The sequence below is a fragment of the Cervus canadensis genome, chromosome 13, assembly GCF_019320065.1.
Source record: "Cervus canadensis isolate Bull #8, Minnesota chromosome 13, ASM1932006v1, whole genome shotgun sequence".
Taxonomy (NCBI): Eukaryota; Metazoa; Chordata; class Mammalia; order Artiodactyla; family Cervidae; genus Cervus; species Cervus canadensis.
Genome location: NC_057398.1, coordinates 52,635,279 through 52,654,429, shown reverse-complemented (window position 1 = coordinate 52,654,429; position 19,151 = coordinate 52,635,279). Strand labels below are relative to the sequence as shown.

Genomic DNA, 19,151 nt, shown 5'->3' with positions numbered 1-19,151 from the left:
CTCAAAAGTAGTTTTTCGTTTTTTATAAAAACATTTATAAAAGACAAGCTTTTCTCATGTGTTTTAATTGATTTTCAAGTGAAAAAATCATGCATTATGAAAAATAGTGCCTCTACTGCTTTTTACTTGTTCTCCTTATTTGTTAATAAATACTATGAGGATATCCAGAAGTAGAAATAACTTTAAAGGAGTATTTTCCTTATTCTTCTTTCTTTCATATAAACCTGTGACCTAGTTTCTATATAAGATGTATGTGTTTTTCTTTGCTCACTAGATAAACACTGTAAAAATAATACTTTAATTGAAAAGATACTTAAACCATATTTTTTAATAGTTAAGGTTAAAGTTTTTATCAAGTTATTATTTTGTAGCGGGAGGTGTTAATTTAGTGTTTTTAGCAGTGACTTTGTGAGTGCTAATACAAAGGATGAGCATTCAAAGGGAAGCAGTTGCTTGCTTTATGAGTGGTGATGTTGAGTAATGACTAAGTACATTCATTTGCACAGCCAGAATAGACTCCAGACAGATATTTCCGTGTCTTTTCCACAAGTGGGTCATGTGATTTGGTGTTTATCACTGACTTGAATTATCTTCAAGTCTTACATATCATATAACTTGACCATGAAATCAAGCAGCTGTTTCAAAGGACTCTTCACAAGTAGATTTTATTTTTAATATTTTTTGGCCACTGCAATGAAAAGAAGATTGTGCAATCTATGTATGCATAGTGGAACTTTGTTTCTCTCCCTCTTTCCCTCCTTTGTCCATGGAATTCTCCAGGAAAAATACTGGAGTTGGTAGCCATTCCCTTCTCTAGTAGATCTTCCCAACCCAGGGAATGAACTTGGGTCTCCCGCATTTCAGGCAGATTCTTTACTGTCTAAGCCATCATGGGGCTTTCCAGGTGGCACTAGTGGTAAAGAACCCACCTGCCAGCGCAGGAGATGTAAGAGACGTGGGTTTGATCCCTGGGTCGGTCCCATGGACAGAGGAGCCTGGCAGGCTACAGCCCGTAGTCGCAAAGAGTTGGACCTGACTGAAGTGACTTACCACGCACACATGCTTCCTAGTTTCCTTTCATCCTTTCTTCTTTCTTTGAAGCAAGTTTCAGTGGAAAGATTTCTATAGTACTCTTTGGTTGGTCTTCCCCATATGATCCCTGCCATTAGTAGAGTTAGCTTTGTGCTAGGGCTACTAGGCCATTATATTTTTATAGATCTGAGTCAGCATCTGTGAGATTGCAACCTCTGCATTTTATTTAAATCTGCTCTCTGTGCTTTTGTTTCATGGTTAATGGAGAAGTCTAATCTCTATAAAGAACGGTATCTAAGTTTGTGAAGAACCTGCCAAGGTTGTTGTGGTGGCACATGTGATTGGTGAATCTTTTAGATTTAGATACCTTCAGTGTTTTCAGCTCATATTTAGTATTAGATTTGTTCCTAGGTCCTTTCTTTTGCAAGATATATATTCAGATTGGTTGTATAGAATCTTTAATATGCTGACCTTCAATTGTGCTAAAGTGAAATGATTCTCTGACCTCTTACAAACTAAGTTATTTCTTTTATTTTTTTGACTGTGCCACGTGGCTTGTGGGTTCTTTGTTCTGCATCCAGGGATCAAATCCATGCACTTTTAGTAAAAGTGCAGAGTCCTAACCACTGGACTGCCAGAGAAGTCCCTAGGTTATTTCAAGATTGAGAATTTCAACATTATTATCTGATAAAAGCTATTACTCTGTTTTAAGTATTACACATTTTGGCGTTTACATACACACATACATATGTGGAATTTCAAATTAAAGTTAGATTAAAAAAATGGGACAGTTGTATCAGAGGCATTGTTTATTTTTGATAATAAAGGCATCTTAAGTTCATTTGACAGATACAAGCTAAATGCCCATGTAGACCTTGTTTGATACTGGGTAGGACTTATAAACAGCTGTAGCTTCTTATCCCTTACCCTTAAAAACCCTGTAGCTGTACTTGGTGAATGTAAGCGTGTAGTAGTTCTGATGAGAGATTATCACAGGACAAAGAGATTAGAGAAAACTTTTTGGACACTGAAGATAGGATTTGGAAGGTGTGGGTGTAGAGGAGGAAGTACCCAGTAGAGGGAGCTGAGGTGAAGGTGAGACATTGCAGCTGTGTTTGAGACCAAGTTGATTGTAGTGGTATGAAATACATGTTAGGGGAATAGGGAAGATAAGACTGGAGCTGGGGCATATAGGACATTGAATACCATCCTGAGAAAACTCTTAAGTCTTATAAAACTTTGGGCTGATTTAGGGCCTAAACTTCCAGGTCTGAGTCCTGATTCACTACTTGCTGGCTTAGTAATCTTGTACAAGTGTTTGGACCCTTTCTGACAGAGCTAGGTTTGTTCTAGATGACAAATTTGCAAATCACCAAGTCATTGATTTTATCAAAGTTTCTAATGTGTAAGGTCATAATAGTTCGTATAAGAAAGACCCTGCATTTTGGGTTACTGATCATAAAATATATAGAAAATTATCTTCTCATCACTAACAAAAATTTTATTACCTAGCAGTTTTCTAGTTGAGGATTTTTTAAATAAAGGACTGTTTTATATAGTTTTGCTTTCTTTTGGATATTGTTGATTTAATTTTGAGTTAACTTTAAGGTGAAAGTAAATATAAGTTAAATTAGATTAACATTTTAAGTTTAAATTTAAATAAGTTAAAGTTTAAAAGCATCCCAAAGGAATCAGAGCTAATCAGAACAGTCTTGTACCCATCCTGTGGATGGAATGGAAACCCTGAGGGTTCTGGGCTTGAAAAGAGCCCTGTCTTTGAGAATAGACATTTAATGAAGTGGTATGGATAGCTGAGATAAGTCACAAGTACAGCGTCACAGGAGCTTGTGTTAGAGTGGCCACAGTGTGGCTTAAGTAGGTCCTTCCCAACGGTCTCCTTTCTGGTCTAGGGCTACTCTGTGGGCTCTGATCTTGGGTTGACAGTAATGTTTGGATAATCCACAACTACCCTTTTGTACCCTACTTTTTGTGATCATAAACTATACCTTTTGACCTCTGAGACTGTTGGACAGTTTAGTTATATATTCAAACTGCATGGAGAGACTTGTAATGGACAGTGGTAAACAGGGTTTTGTTCAAAGAGAACGGGGGTAAGAGAGGCTTGGGGCTACTGCTATACCTCAGTCTTTAGAATCTGTCCCTCTGGTTGCTGACTGCTTTCCTCAGATGACCACTGGCTTGCCATGATGGTGTGAAACTACGCTATGATGTGTGGTTTACGAGGAATTCATTTCAGATATTATAAATTGGGCTCTAAATTCACCTGACAGAAACCAGACTTCTCTTCAGAGATCATTAGTGAAGGAGAATTGGAGCCAGAGGACCCGCTTCTTGGCTCCTGTTCTTACTATTTGTGTCACTCTGCAAAACATGTTGTTTTTCTTAATCTGTTTTCTCTTGAATAAAGGGAGGGATAGTCATTTCTATCGCAGGTTGTTGCTTAGATAGGATGCTAAGAGAGGATTTTATAAAATTCTAAAGAGCTAATTAAACATGAAGTATCATTGGTAGATTGTGAGTCTTTGGAGGCAGGCATGTGTCAAGAGTACCCACAATGCTAAGGCACAGGTCTTGACCTTGTGAGCTCTGTGAGGGCAGGACCTTGTTTGTTGCACCACCATGTACCTAGTGTTTTAATTTGGTTGTACTTATATCATGTTCTCTATTTTTAAGTTTTAAAACTTTTACTCTTTTTTTTGTTGTTGTTGTTTCTCCCATTTCCTCAGAAGTTTGATTTCCCTTCTTCATCTTAGAGAAGATCCCCTGGAGAAGGGTAGGCTGCCCACTCCAGTATTCCTGGGCTTTTCTTGTGACTCAGACGGTAAAGAATCCTTCTACAATTCGGGAGACCTGGGTTCGATCCCTGGATTGTGAAGATCCCCTGGAGGAGGACATATGGCAACCCACTCCAGTATTCTTGCCTGGAGAATCCCTATGGGCAGAGAAGCCTGGCAGGCTACAGTCCATGGGGTTGCAAAGATTCGGACATGACTGAGCGACTAAGCAGGCATGCACATCATAGAGAAAATAGTGTAACAGAGCATAGCACCATATTCTATGGCTGGAGAGATAGGCTAACTCTTTGTGGACTAATCCACAAAGAGTAAAGAGTAAAGAGACGCGATCTTAACAGCAGGTTCTCTGCCTCAGATAAAAAGGAGCAAGATAGTAGGTGGGAATCTGGAGGACACAAATATTGAAAAGGAATGTTTGGGTCCTTCTTTTAGGTAACTTTGGCATCTGTTGAGAAATTTAGCTTAATTTAGCAGACTTTCTGGATTTCTGTTTTGTGTTTAGGACAGTAGCAAAAAGTATCAAACAGAGTAAACAGACCTTGTGTTAGAGTGTGAATAATTTTGACTGTTGAGATGGAAGGAATATGGTGTTTCATTCTCTGAGGGAAAACTGGTTAATGGACTCTTTCAGTGACCTTGAAGGTAAACACAATTAAGAGAAAAATCAGATTTCAGTTCTTCTATTTAAATGATGTTTGTAAGTGAGCACACTAGATTTTAGAAATATCTGTACAGACAAACTGTTGACTGTGAAGGTTTCCTCCTTTAGCTTCATGTTGGTAAAATAACATTGATAAATTTTCAATAAATGTAGAGAAGTAGTAATGTGTGGCCAAACTTGAGGATTTATTTGGGACCAGACCTTTATTATCACCTAGAAGAAAAAATTATCATTTAAACTGTTCAACATCTGGGAATCACTATAATTGTGATAGACAAACCTTACTTCACTGGAAGATGGGATAGTGAAAAGAACACTGGAATGGAAGTCAGGTGTCTCGAATCTGTCTACTTACCTTGTATATCCAGCAGAACCGTCTGTCAACCAGACCCAAACCTCCTCTTCCTCTCAGATGACTGACTGCATAGGCGCAGGTGCAGGCGGGGGTAGGAAACAGAGGCAGCATAGCAGGAGTGGGACCATGAGCGTCTGGGCTGCTGCTTCGTATGTCTTACCTGCGCCTCCATGGCCTGCTGAGCCCGATCAGGCGCACACTGCTTCCATTTGACAGTGGTGTGTTGCTGTGCACGCCCAACTTCAGGGCTCGATGGGTCAGATAACACTCAGTTTGTGATGGGCAGCTCAGGTCTCATGGTAACTTGGTAGCCCATGGTCAAGCATTTGATTTGAAGCCCAGTAGCAGGCCAAAAATTGTCTCTTAAAGGGAGAATGATTGTCTGGAGATGATGTAGGGTCTTGCTCCCATATCCTAAAGTCCTGCACTGTGATTCAACATGAGGGCCTGCCAAAGGCTCACACAGCATCCCTGTCTGCCAGTGATCTTTCAGGCACTGTCGGATCTGCTGCATCATGTGGCCCCAGTGCAGAGCAGCTTGCCCAGCAGCTGAAACCTGTTGTAAACCTTCTGTAATTCTGGGATCCCCTCAAACTGGCAGCTCTTCTGATCACTTGATAAATGGGCTGGAGTAACACAGCCACATGAGGACTATGTTGCCTCCAGAATCCATCATGGTCCCCTAAGCATTGTGCCTCTTTCTTGGTTGTGGGAGAGGCCAGATGCAGCAACCTATCCTTTACCTCAGGAGGGATGTCTAGACCTGCCTCATACCAGTGGCCCCTAAAAATTTCACTGAGGTAAAAGACCCTGAAGTTTAGTCAGATTGGTCTCTTGTCTTCTGATATACAGATGTGTGACCAGTTAGTCTAGAGTAGCTGCTGCTGCTCTACAGTTAGCGGCATGTCATGGGTATGATGGAACAATGTAATGTCTTGTGGAAGGGGAAGACAATAGGATCCCTGTGAAGTATACTGTGACACAGGGCTGAAGAGTTGATACACCCCTGAAGTAAGACAGTGGAGATGTATTACTGGTCTTACCAGCTGAAAGCAAACTCCTTTTGTTGGGTCTTAGGAACAGGATAGAGAAAAAGGCATTTGCTAGATCAATAGCTGCATACCACGTCCCAGGGATTGTATTAATTTACTTAAGCAATGAAGACACATCTATTAAAACTCCTGCTATTGGAATCACCACTTGGTTAAGCTTACTGTTAATCCATCACTCTCTAAGATCCATCTGTCTTCTGCACAGGCCAAATAGGAGATTGAATGGAGAGTGGTGAGAATTTCAATTCTTGCATTTTTCAAGTCCTTGTTGATAGCCTGATTTCTGAAGTCCTCCCAGGGATGTGGTATTGCTTTTGATTTACTGGGTTTTCCTTGGTAGAAACAGTTTTAGTAGCTTCCACTCAGCCTTTCCCCATATGATAACCCTCACTCCACAGGTCAGGGAGGAGACTGTGAAAGTTCTGCCATCTGCTAAATAGGTGTGTTACAGTTATGTATCCTGGAACTGGGGAACCCACAGAGTGGGTTTGGGGACCCACTGGGCCCACTGTGAATGGACCTGAGCTAAAACTCCATTGGTAACCTGTCCTCCGTAAACTCCTACTCTGATTGGAGGGCTGCTGTTTTGGGTTCCTGGAATCAGTGTCAGTTCAGAGCCAGTGTTCATCAGTCCCTGGAAGGTCTCATTATTTTCTTTTCCCCAGCCCGTAGTTACTAAGGTTAGGAGAATGATTAACAGCATACATTTTCAGTAGTCTTCTGGGGTCCTTCTTCAGGGAACTGACCTTTTCATTTAAGGGATTCTGGGTCTGTAAACTGGCTCAAGTTTGTGATCAATTGAGGGGCCGTGACTCTCTGTTTTTATGATTTGAATTAGAATTTTGTTCCTTTGACCTAGACTTTTCACTTATTCAGATCAAATAAGAAGTTAGTAAGCTTCCTATCTATTTCACTTCTAGCAATACCATGATTAGCCAACACCATAGGTCTGTATGAATCATACTTTTCCAATTGCTGCTTTGACTCTGTTGTTCATTACGGTGACTATACCCACCTTGCTTTGGCAGCTAAATGCTGCCAGCTGGCCCCTGCCACCTTGGGACCCAATTACTCCCATTGTGTTTAGGTTTTCTGGTTGAATGGTTGCAGTTCCCAGTGGAAGGTCCAGCTTACAGAGAAGAGTAATCAGAAGGCTTTTCAAGGATGTTGGGGCATCTGTCACAGATTTATTTCTCAGACTCTTCTGGATCCTCCCACTGTGGGCAAGTAGGTCTTAACTGGCAATTCACTCTTAACATTTCAGTTTTCCTAAGCCTTTGAATCCCTTCTGCATTAGACCAAAGGGGAGCCAGGGGTGGGGTGTTTTAAATTTGCCCATGGTGTGTCATCTTTTGATGTTTCACCCAACCAGCCAAACTGTTAGAGCCCTTTCTAATGGCCCCAGCTGGAACATGAAAGGCAGAATCTTTGCTTAATGAGGCCTTATCAAGAAATTCAGCCTGATTCAACTTTATGTTCCTGTACCATTATCCCGTACCTTTAAATACTCATTTCCAGAAACATTCCCTCAGTTTCTGCAAGCATAAATTATAATTGAAAACCCAAGTAGTTCTTTTGGTGTGTATGTAGCAAACCTCCTACTTTGTACCTCACTTTTAGGGACCTGCTGGGACTTGAGTCTAGTTATAAATCTAGAAGAAAAGAGGGGTGGTGGAGGTGAGTCAGCATTGTCTTACATGGCAGCTCCCGCTGGGGAGACCATTGCTGTTTCATTAGGCAGAATGGGGTTAATTCCCTCAGGGTGGAAAGGCTGATACCAGTGTGGGTGGGGTGGCTGCTACTGCTGGACACCCAGGATTATGGTTAGAATCAATCCAGTTCTGCCACATTTAGTGAAAAATTTTATAATATATATACATTCCTATTGTTATTTAACATGATACAGGAGACATAAGAGATACGGGTTTGATCCCTGGGTCGGGAAGATCCTCTGGAGGAGGGCGTGGCAACCCACTCCAGTATTCTTTCCGGGAGAATCCCACAGACAGAGGAGCCTGGTGGACCACAGTCTGTTGGTTTGCAGAGTCAGACAGGACTGAAGCAACGTAGTATGCATGCACGGCAGAGATAGTATAGGGTCAAGATGGAGCTGAGGCCTGGCTTAGTTATTATTAGCCACAGGACCTTTAGGCAAACAGCTCTGATTTTTCGGTTTCTGCATTTATAGAGTAGAGATTATAATACATACCTGTGACAAAAACTGCTAACTGGACAACAGGATCTGTATCAGAATAATACTTAAATTTAAAAGAATTAAAAAATGAATAGAGAGGTTAAAATATTTAATAAAATATTTCCATTGTTTTATGCTACTTAATGTTATAAAATGTCTCTTACAGAGGTTAGTTTATGAGTTTAATTAATGTTAAAAGCTCAAATAATGAGGTAAAGTGTGTAATGAAAAATGTTAACCCTTGACTAGTTCTCTCAACCTTGGGTTATTATCCCCAGTGGCGACTATTTTTAATTCTCTTTAGCAGTTTCTTCTGGTATATACTTCCATATTTTTCACTGTTATTTATGAGTTCATTTCTTAATTTTTCAATTTTAGTCAACTATATGTTGACTTTCTAATAAAACAAATGAAGATTTAGCTCTTTTATACCTGCTTTCTATTTAATTCTTTCCTCTTCGCATCAACTTTCTTCTTCCATAATAGTTAGTACAGCTTTTGGTTAGTCACTGTCTTCATTATTATAATTATGTATTATTCATAGCTGAGCCACAAAGTGATTATTATGATTATACTCACTTTTCTCTGTAACTTATTTTTCTTGAAATTTATGGGAAATTTTCTTTTATTATATCTTTGATAATTTCTTCTTCTTTTTTCTGTCTTCCAGAATTTCTGTCTTCCAGAAATTCTGGAAGTCTAATAATGGCTATCCTAGATTTTGATCTTCCAAGTTTCTAGGGTCTGGGTGATTTCCTCAGCTTTATTTTCAGCCTTACTGTTATATATATATTTTAAAGTTTCTGCTCTCATTTAAATTTTTCAAAAGTTTTTTTCTTATTTTCTAGGTTTTCCTTTATGTATCCCCTATTCTTGTTTTATGGATACAGTTTCATCTCATCTTGCTGAAGGTATCAATTTTAATTTTTTAAAAAACAGTTTATTTGTGTACTGTATAGTTTTTTTTTTAATCTGATTTGGTTTCTATTTTATTTATGATAGAATCATGTCCCAGTTGTTCCTCAAATGTTTAGTTAATGCAGAAAATTTTAGTGGAATCTCTGTGCATATGAATTGCACTCTAGGACTGTTAGTTGAAAGCAAGATTTATATTATTGAGATATCTCTTGACTCTTAAAACTTATAGTCTTTTCTTTTGGACTGATTTTTCTTCACAAAGAGGAATCATTATCTCCTGACTAGGCAGTAAAAGGCTGGTCTGACACTTGAGTAAGAGAAGAAAGCTTGGGAGTCGGGGGTGATCTCACTGCTTAGTAAGTAAACTTGTATTTACGCTTCTTGTTTTCAGTACAGTATCTTATCCTCACATTCAGTGTCTTTAGTTCCTAAGTCAAATCTGTCAGATTCAGTTTTTACCAGAGAGTAACAGCTTTTCTCTTGCCGGAATGAGTGTTAGTGGGAGAGTTGGAAAGAAGTGTCCAGTGTGTAGTTGTTCCTTATGAAAAGTTTCATCATCCTCCTGATTTTAGTCCCACTCATAACTCTGCCTCATTCTGTGCCTTTCTGGGATTCTTTATTTGTGGATTACTTTCTTGTTGGCATCATTCTCTTAACTACAGCATTGTTCTCTCTTAACTACAGGTTAAGTTTCCACTTTATCTGTTCTGTTAAGTCAGAAACTGTTCAACTCTTTGCTTTTCATCTTCCAAAATTTTATTAGCTTCTTTTGTCTTTAACTTCCTCTAGTCTTTATTCCAAGTATTTAATACTTAAAATTTTTCCTTTACTGTCTTTTTAGTGGAGTTTTGGGAGTGAGTGATGATAAATGCAATATTATGCATATATAATGAGAGATCTTTCAATTTTTAAAAATAGTGAACAAAGTTTAAGCAAAATGGCATGAAAACAAAAAGACTGGCAAGAGGAAGTAGTTGATACTCTCTGGATTTCTTTAGAGGCAAACCTCATTTAAGAATGTCTTGTTTTCTCTCTGGCTCCAGCATCTTAACTCTCATCTGCACAATTGTCTTAGGACATGCAGGGCCTCTGGTGTTTGGAATGCTCAGTTTTCCTGGCTCCTGCAAATTACTTTCTCATGACTAGTGAAAATCTCCCATACCAAGCATTTTCTCATTTTTTTTCCTAAGCCATTTCTGTATTGTATCTTAATAAATTCTAGTCTAAAATTTGTTTTGAGTCTAAATCAGTGGAACTTTTAGTGATAAATCACATAGAGCTTTAACCGTGTATCATATATATCAGATAACATTTCTAGTTACAAATAACCGAAAACTTGACTCAGTAAAATAAAGGGAATTTGTTTCATTTACTTAACTGGAAAGTTTAGAGATAGGTCAGTCTTCAGATGCTCTTTGAGCAGGACTCTGGCTCTGTTTCTTTGTAATTCTCTTGGCTTTGCTCAAATCTTCATGCTGATTTTGTTTTTAGCCTGGCTTTCCTCATGATTGCAAAATGGCTGCAGGAGTTCTAGGCATCATATTTCATACCACCATCATACAGAAGAGGAGAGATGTTCTTTTCCAAAAGTTCCCAGGAAACTTCTCCAGACGTCAGGGTGAAATAAGGGATATTACACTGAACACCTTGAATCTGAGTCCTCTGCCTTATTGCTGGAGTGAATGTGGTTGCCTTCCCGCTAAACATAAAGGCTGTGTGAGGCAATGGTAGTGCTCCAAAGGCAAAGTAGGGGACATGGTTGCTGGGGTTGCAACCAGTGTCCATTACAGTGTTTAGTTTTAATATTTCTGCTTTTATCACTGTATCGTCATTTTTATATTTTATATCATTATGCTGTTTATAAGTTAGTTTCCCCTAATTAACCAAATTTCATTAGTCTTACCCATAAACAAAGCATTTTTGTCTTCATCCTAGAGGCTTTCCCTGAAAATTTGTTTCATAAAAATTCTCCCCCAAATTCTTTTGTCTTTAGAGACTTTTTTATTCTATCTTATGATAGTCTCTTATTAGGAAAGAGAATTTTTCTTCTCCCTCCTTACCTTCTTTCATTTTCCTTTACCTTCTTTCTCTCATCTCACTGAAGCCCAAAAAGAAAAAGAATTGTATTTTTACTGCTTGACAAGTGCTCTCTCCTGAGAGGAAGAAGTGTTCTGTGGTTCCTTCTTTCACATGCTGTTTGATCCTGTTTCCCCTCTGTTTTCTAGATGTGCTTATTGAATGACAGGAATATCAGCATAGAGCCTTCCTAATGTCTTACTGTGTTTAACTTTGGTTTGCAGTATGCCATTTAGTTTCTTCCTCCTGAGACCATGTTCTCTGATTGCTTTTGAGATAATCTCTCTGTCTTTGGTGTTTGTATAGTTTGTTGACAATGCATCTTAATGAGATGTGTATGTAGGAGGTTTCTCAGTCTGATGATTAATGCCTTTCATCATTTTTGGAAAATTCTCACCTATTATTTCTTCAAATATTGCTTCTCATTCTGTTGTCTTCTTGATTTGCTGCAAGTTGTTACTAGGTCTTCTTTCCTATGCTCTGTATTTCTTAATGCCATTTTTCATTTTCCATGTCTCTGTTTTGTATCTGAGTAATTTCCTAAGCTCTTTCTTTTTTCCCGTAATATTCATTTATGTATTTGGCTGCTCTGGCTCTTAGTTGGAGCATGCAGGACCTTTGTTGTGTCCTGTGGGATCATTCATTGCAATACGTGGGCTCTCTAGTTGTGGCACATGGGCTCTAGAGCTCGTGGACTCGGTAGCTGTGGCATCTGGGCTAGTTGCCCCACAGCATGTGGGATCTTAGTTCCCCCACCAGGGATCGAACCTGTGTCCCCTGCCCTGCAAGGCTGACTCCTAACCCCTGAACCACCAGGGAAGTTCTAGCTCTTTGTCTTTTTTTAATGATTTCTTAAGCTGTGTCTTAACCTGCAGCTTGCTATGCTGTGCTTAGTCGCTTAGTTGTGTCCGACTCTTTGTGACCCCATGGACTGTAGCCTGTCAGATAACCTCTGTCCATGGGGGTTCTCCAGGCAAGAATGCTGGAGTGGTTTGCCGTCTCCACCAGGGATTGGACTGGGGTCTTCTGCATTGCAGGTGGATTCTTTACTGTCTGAGCCACAAGGGAAGCCCAAGAATACTGGAGTGGCTAGCCTGTCCCTTCTCTAGGGGATCTTCCTGACCCAGGATTTGAATCAGGGTCTCGTCCATTGCAGATGGATGGATTCTTTACCAGATGAGCTACCAGAGAAGCCTAACCTGCACCTTAGTAAAATATATATGTATACATATATGTATTTTTTAATTTCAATGCTTATAAAACTCCTATTCCCCCTCCCAAATCTGTGTGACATTTTTGATATGTTTTATAATATTTTCTAAATAATATTAAGCATGCTTATTTTGTAAGTTCTATCTGTACTATTTACTGAAGTTTTTATTGTCTAATTCTATTATCTTTTGTGTCTTCTGTTTACCATATGGTGGGTTATTTTTTCAAGTGCTTTGTAACTTTGGATTGTAAGCTCACCTTTAGTGAGGCTTTATCTTTAGAAATTCTCTAGGTCCAGAGTAGTTTTGCATTTGTTTTTGCTAGATATCCCAGGAGTATTATTGGCCTGAGATGAGTTTTTTTTTTTTTTTTAATAAGTCTCTGAGCCTTGGATTTCTTGAACCAAGCAGCTAATATACATTTGAACTTCAAACCTTTCTAAAGGCTGGGCCACAACTCTCAAGTTCTCAGTGTAGACTGTTTTTGTCCATTAGAACCCTGGCCAAGATAGTTAAGCCTCTTAGCTGGGTAACTTGGTTTTATGAGAGCATTTTATTCTACCTCTCTGTTTCTCATGGTTAAGGCCCCATTTCCAGCTACTTAATAGGTGTTAAAATTCAAGCCTTCTGGTTATTGAAACTGGCATGTCTCCCCACAGCAACCACAATCAATTCATGCTTACGGGTCTGGTTTTCTCAGTTCCTGTCTCTTACTTTTGGCCTCTCACTGCTTAATTTCCTTCTATGTGTTTAAAGGATTGTTTGTTTTATTTCATCCAGCATTGTGAAATGTTTAAGATAGTCTTAGGTCTGGTTCTTCAGGAAATAGAGTTGAGGCAGAGATTTGCATGGAGGAGGTTTTTGAGGCAGTTCTCTTGGCAACAGCATCTGTAGGAAGGAGAAGGATTGTGAAGCAGGATTGAGCAGAGGGAGAAGCTAACCTACAGTGCAGTTGCAACCAGGATTTCAGTTCTGTGGGGAGCTCTGGGCAGGGATCAGTGTTCAGAGATATTTCAGATTCAGGCATGGGGCCAGGTCTTTGTACCTCAGGGAACCCCACTCTCTAGTAGTATTTCCTTTGGTCAAACTGGCCTATGAGGACAGCTACCACTGAGCTGAGCGATGCTCACCAGGGTGTTCGTTACTGCTTTGGGGATATAATGTCTTCTGGGCCCTCCTGTGGAGTATGGTTGGCAGGCACCTTTTTTTCAGCCTTAACCTGATATGTGCTCTCCAGGGTCCCACTATTCCTTCACTTTACCATCTACCACAGCAATTCTGGCATTTTCCTGTCACTTACTGTAGACCTTTACATCATCCAAGCTTTTAAGAGCTATCTTAATAGTAGAGTGGTATCGTTTCCAGGGTCCTTGTCTAGGTGTTAAATTCTGTATCATGGGAGGATACCTGCTTTCAGCTAGACACGTACTCAGTCGCTCAGTCATGTCCAACTCTTTGTGGTCCTATGGACTATAACCTGCCAGGCTCCTCCATCCATGGGATCCTCCAGGCAAGAATACAGAGTGGGTTGCCATTTACTTCTCCAGGGGATCTTCCCGACCAACAAAGTGAATCCACGTCTCTTGTCTCCTGCATTGTCAGGTGGATTCTTTACCATGGAGTCACCTGGGAAGCCCTTTCAATTAAGCTCTCCTTTATCCAACTTTATATTCCATCTCCCTTGATCAGCATTTTCAGGGTCCAGCCCTGCATGTACTTTTCCAGCTGCTGTGGGTAAATGTTGGCTAAGTCAGTCCTGCAGCTCCTTCAGCATGTAGTCCTGTTCTACCTTAGCACATTCCACACTTCCCAAGCATAGTAGTTTGTGATTGGTCTGGAGCTGGAAGGGGAAGTGGAGGTTGATCGTGGAGGATGTAGGTTGTCTTGTGTAGTAGAAACCTTTGCATCATCTTCAGGCAAGGAAAAGTATTATTAATAATTCCTCAGGATCAGATAGTTCCTGGGAACCTGGAGATTCAAGATTTTCAAGCGCATCACTCAGATATCCTCATGCTAAGCCTTAGGGTTCTATGCCTTTCTAATCAGAACCCTGACCTTGATGTAGTTGATTTGAGGGGATTGAAAATCCAGCCTGGAGCTCAGCTACCCTTGTGTTGAGTCTTGGGCTGAAGCTTCGGTTTTCTGTTGTTTTTGTTGTTGTTGTTGGAGATGAGAGGCTCTTTATATGCTGCCAAGGAGGCCCTCTGACTTTTGCACTTTATGTTCAGTTGGTGATTAATCAGTCAGTTGCCCACAGCACCAATAGCACCTAGCAAGAGCCATCTGATTTCATAGTCCTTGTAATTACTGCTTTCCCCTTAACTTCTCAGACCCTGAAATGTGATATCCACCAGCGCATTCATCTTATATTGGTGTCTCATTCCAGATTACTAGTGGTGAAAGTTTTAACAACTGTCCTGCCACCTGCCAGGGGCTAGTGGTACTCCATCTCCTCCTAGTGATGGGGGTCTTTGGGTGAGGGCAATTCCTGGAGTGACTCTTGGCAGTGAACCAACAGTAGCTAACATTCTTGGCAGCTGGGGAAATTGAGTCTTTAGGCGCAAGACCTGTGAGATGAACCATAGTGTCCACTCCAGAAGGGTTTCTGGTATCTTAGTATGTAGTACAGCCAGAAATAAAAGCTAGAACATAAATCTAAAACATGTAGAACATAAATTCTTATGTGGACTCTTTTTCTTAGTAGGTAACAAGTTTGGATATGATTTCTTTGAGTCATTCAATCCTCAGCAGAAATTCCATTTTCAAAGTGTATAAATCATTAATCATATTACTGAAATGAGAGATCATGATTTTGAGATAAACCTAGGCATTATTGATTTATTACTTTAAGGGGTAGATACTACTTTTTGGTGGTATAATTTCTTTTCTTAGAAAGTTTTATAATAGGGTGTCACATTGCCAGCTTATTGAAAGAATACTTTTTACAGAATCTATTCCTATAACTTTAATTACTGACATTCATGGAAAAGAAGTTAGAAAACATGCTCATACCATCTAGTGGTTTCCCATTTATTCACATTTGGTTATGCAGCCATCACAGCTAAGCTTTGAAAAATGTTAACACCCCTAAAGAAATCCCAATGTGAGCAGTCACTTCTTATCTTGCTCCTTGCCCTTCCTCCCCCACCTCAGCACCAGAAAATCATTAGTCTCTTTTCTATTGTTATGGATTTGCCTCTTCTGGACATTTCATGTAAATGGAATCATACAATATGTGACTGACTTCTTTCACTTAAAGCCAGTACCTCTTTATTCCACTGTAGATTAATCCTGGTAATAATTCTCTGTCTTATAGTAAGAGAGAGAATATTGCACACCAAAGCTGAAACTCTTCTAATACCACCTCTACTTTATGCCACTACTATTCCATCAGCTATGGCTTGGTGAGAAGTTTCTAGTTATGGGTAGCAACCATAGTATATCATTGAAGTGGCTGTATTTCAGCAGTCTCATGAATTAAACAGTAATGAATGAAGTTATTTCAGAGATTTATTTATTTACTTAATTTGTTCATTGATTCATTCACTCACTCATTCATTCAAACTGGCTTTGTGGAAGCAAAAGAATGAGGTATCATATATATTTCAGCCTGTTCTCATGAAGAACTGCATTCCCAGTAATAATGGGTGGTGCTTTTGACTTTTTTTTCCCTAAAAAGGAGCATCTCAAATATTTTTTTTCTTTTAGAGAACTAGAACAGTTTAATTCCCCTTCTGTTGTTATCTGATTATAAGAGAAGAAAAGTGCCTGTCATCATCATAGTTGTAATCTTAATATCATTTGTTGGCTGCTTATAAGCCGACAGCTATGAGCAGTCTGTTGGACACTATACTAAGCATGTCACATGAATTATTCTCTATTATTCTAACAGCCTTGTCGGTTAAGTGGTATTATCTTCATATTAGAAATAGGAAAAATGAAACTCAGAGATTGAATAGCGTTTAGATTCACATCTGTGCCAGCTTGAGTGTTCATGCATTTCTGGATGGCTGTTTTCTGATTATTCTTTTAAAGTCTGTAATATTAACGTCAGCCCCTACAAAGCATCTGTGTAATGTGTTGGTCATGATTCAAATGATACCTTCATGAAGGTCCATGGAACGCCATAGTTGTGTGCCCTACAGCTCAGTAGCAGAGTTCCTTCTTAATAGTGTGCCTAGAGAGCTGTTTGTTCAAATTTATTGCCACATATTAATAGTGCTTGTTTTAGGCTAACATTTATTGGGTGTTTATATGTGCCAGCCTCTATGCTGAAAGCATTGTCTCATTTGAACTTTAAAACAACTAACGTAACTGTGACTTCTGGTGTCCTCCTTTTCCAAATAAAGCAGCTAAAGCTTTGAGAAGTTAAGATACCTCCCTTTGGTACCCTAAGTTTATATCTGTGTATAAAGAGACAGCACTGGGATTTGAAAAGTGTGTGTTAGCACAGTCTTAACACACTGTGCCATGTTGGCTCTCTCATTGGATGTTGGTAACGGTCATTTTTACTTGTCTTTGGTGAGCTTAGTCTTTCTTTCCATTCTTATGCTCTTTCTACTTATTGATAATCTTTGTCTTCTTTCAAGACCACTTGTTCATTTGCTAAATTGTGTCCAGCTCTTTGCAACTCTGTGAGCTGCAGCATGCCAGGCTGTCTTTCACTATCTCCCGGAGTTTGCTCAGATTCATGTCCATTGAGTCAGTGATGTCATCCAACCATCTGATCCTCTGTTGCCCCCTTTTCCTCCTACTCTCAGTCTTTCCCAGCATCAGGGTCTTTTCCAGTGAGTCAGCTCTTCACATCAGGTGGCCAAAGTATTGAAGCTTCAACTTCAGCAGCAGTCCTTCCAGTGAATATTTAGGGTTGATTTCCTTTAGGATTGACTGGTTTGATCTCCTTTCTGTCCAAGGGACTCTCAAGAGTCTTCTCCAGTACCACAGCATGACAGCATCAATTCTTTGGTGCTAAGCCTTCTTTATGGCCCAGCTGGTCTTGTCTTTTTAATTTTGATGGAATGGTGAACTGATGTGTTATTTATACTTGTATATTAATTGTATTTTTAGTCAAAAAATTTGAAAGGTAATACTTGATGAAACCAATTAAAGTTTTTATAAATTTTTTTCATTGGAAAAGTAACATATTCACTATAATAAAGGGGGAAACACTTAAAGCTATATGTATATTTATTCCTTTTTCTTCTTTGAATTTTTGTTTCATTTTAAATGTTCTTTATTTGTTATCATCATAAGAAAGTAATTATCATCTCAAAGACATTTTAATCATCAGCAGATAAGTGGAAGGAAGTTATTTTAAAGTGGCTGTGCATTAAAAATTGCACTGTGTATATGTTATATCCCAAAGGTAAAACTTGATTCACCTTTAAGGATGAAGACAGGGAAGGGCATGCTCTAATCTATTAATAGTTTCTTTCCCTTAATTCAGATAGCCTTTGGCGTCTTGGAGGAAGATAAGCCCAGAGGTAGAGATCTGTATCTATTAATATTAGAAGCATACTTTTCAGAGGTGCTAGATGCAGGAGAATGTTTCCTCTGCTTACTGGCTCCCCCTGGGATCTGTATACCTCATGGCCCCTTAGCATATTCATGACAGGAAGGCCCTCTCCCCTTCCTCCCTTCCCTGCTGAGTACAAGTTACACTTCCCTAAATCTCAACTTTCCCCCCATACTCCTGGTTATAACCAGTAGATTTCCTGGCACACTTGTACATGCTCTAATATTTAATAATGTTTTCTTAAGGAAATCCCTTTTCTGGAATGTTGGAATGCATTCTTGTGCCTCTCCATTTTTTACCTCCTATACAAATTTTTTGATAAGGAAATATTTCATTAAAAAACAGAGGTTTTCCTTATGCTCGTTCTTTTCCCCTAACTTTCTAGGCTAAACAAACCCTAAATGTTTGTGCTAAAAACATCAAAAAGTTGTAAAAATTGACATGTCCTTCCTTTTTCTCCTCCTAGAATAATTTAAACATATTTTAAATAGATTAGGTTTTAAAATAGAATCATTGGTAAGTGATTTGACAGTATTTATCCAAACTTTTAGTACCTGTTCTCTGGACGTTATTATGTGCAGTTTGGAGTACCACAGTTAAAGTTTTAAAGGGGCTTATTACAGTTGAGTGCATCCTTTTTGCCTTTAAGATACAGAAACAGGAAATTAATGATACAATGTATACATGTGTGTGGGGGGGTAGGGGGTGGGTGGAGTGACTTCATAATAATATAAAAGATTAGAGAGTATATTGGTGGCATTAAAATTTCATGGGTGAGCATGATTGGGGGAAAATGTCTAAAAAGCCACTTTAGGGAGATGATAGAAACAATGATCTAGAGTATAGATAGTTCTCATGTAGCATATTATATATTGTTGTTCAGTTGCTAAGTCATGTCCGACTCTCTCGCAGCACCATGGACTGAAGCCTGCCAGGTTCCTCTGTCCATGGGATTTCCCAGGCAAGAATTCTGAAGTGGGTTGTCATTTGCTTCTCCAGGGGATCTTCCCGACCCAGGGATCAAACCCGTATATCCTGCATTGGCAGGTGGATTTACCACTGAGTCACCAGGGAAGCCCACACCTATATATAGGGTAGTTATTATCTCTTAGTTCATATATACTAACATTTTTATATTAGTGCATTCTTATGTTAGTACGTGTTTATATGTAGAATATGTACTATTTTATATACTATGTATTTTATATGTATATAAAATATACATATATATGTGTATAAAATATACATTAGAAAGTGAAAGTGAAGTTGCTCAGTTGTGTCCGACTCTTTGTGACCCCATGGACAGTAGCCTACCAGGCTC

General features: G+C 39.2%; 1 protein-coding gene across 3 annotated transcripts in view; it reads left to right on the top strand.

Moving 5' to 3' along the window:
• DISP1 (dispatched RND transporter family member 1) overlaps positions 1-19,151 on the top strand; it is a 227,001-nt gene that overhangs the window by 29,817 nt on the left and 178,033 nt on the right. Inside the window, exon 2 of one of the 3 annotated variants that reach the window (XM_043486227.1) lies at positions 8,959-9,021. The exons of the other annotated variants lie outside the window; for them this stretch is intronic. Coding sequence (XP_043342162.1) covers positions 8,959-9,021 — 63 coding nt within the window. The remainder of the gene's footprint in view (positions 1-8,958; positions 9,022-19,151) is intronic. 3 annotated transcript variants of the gene reach the window in all.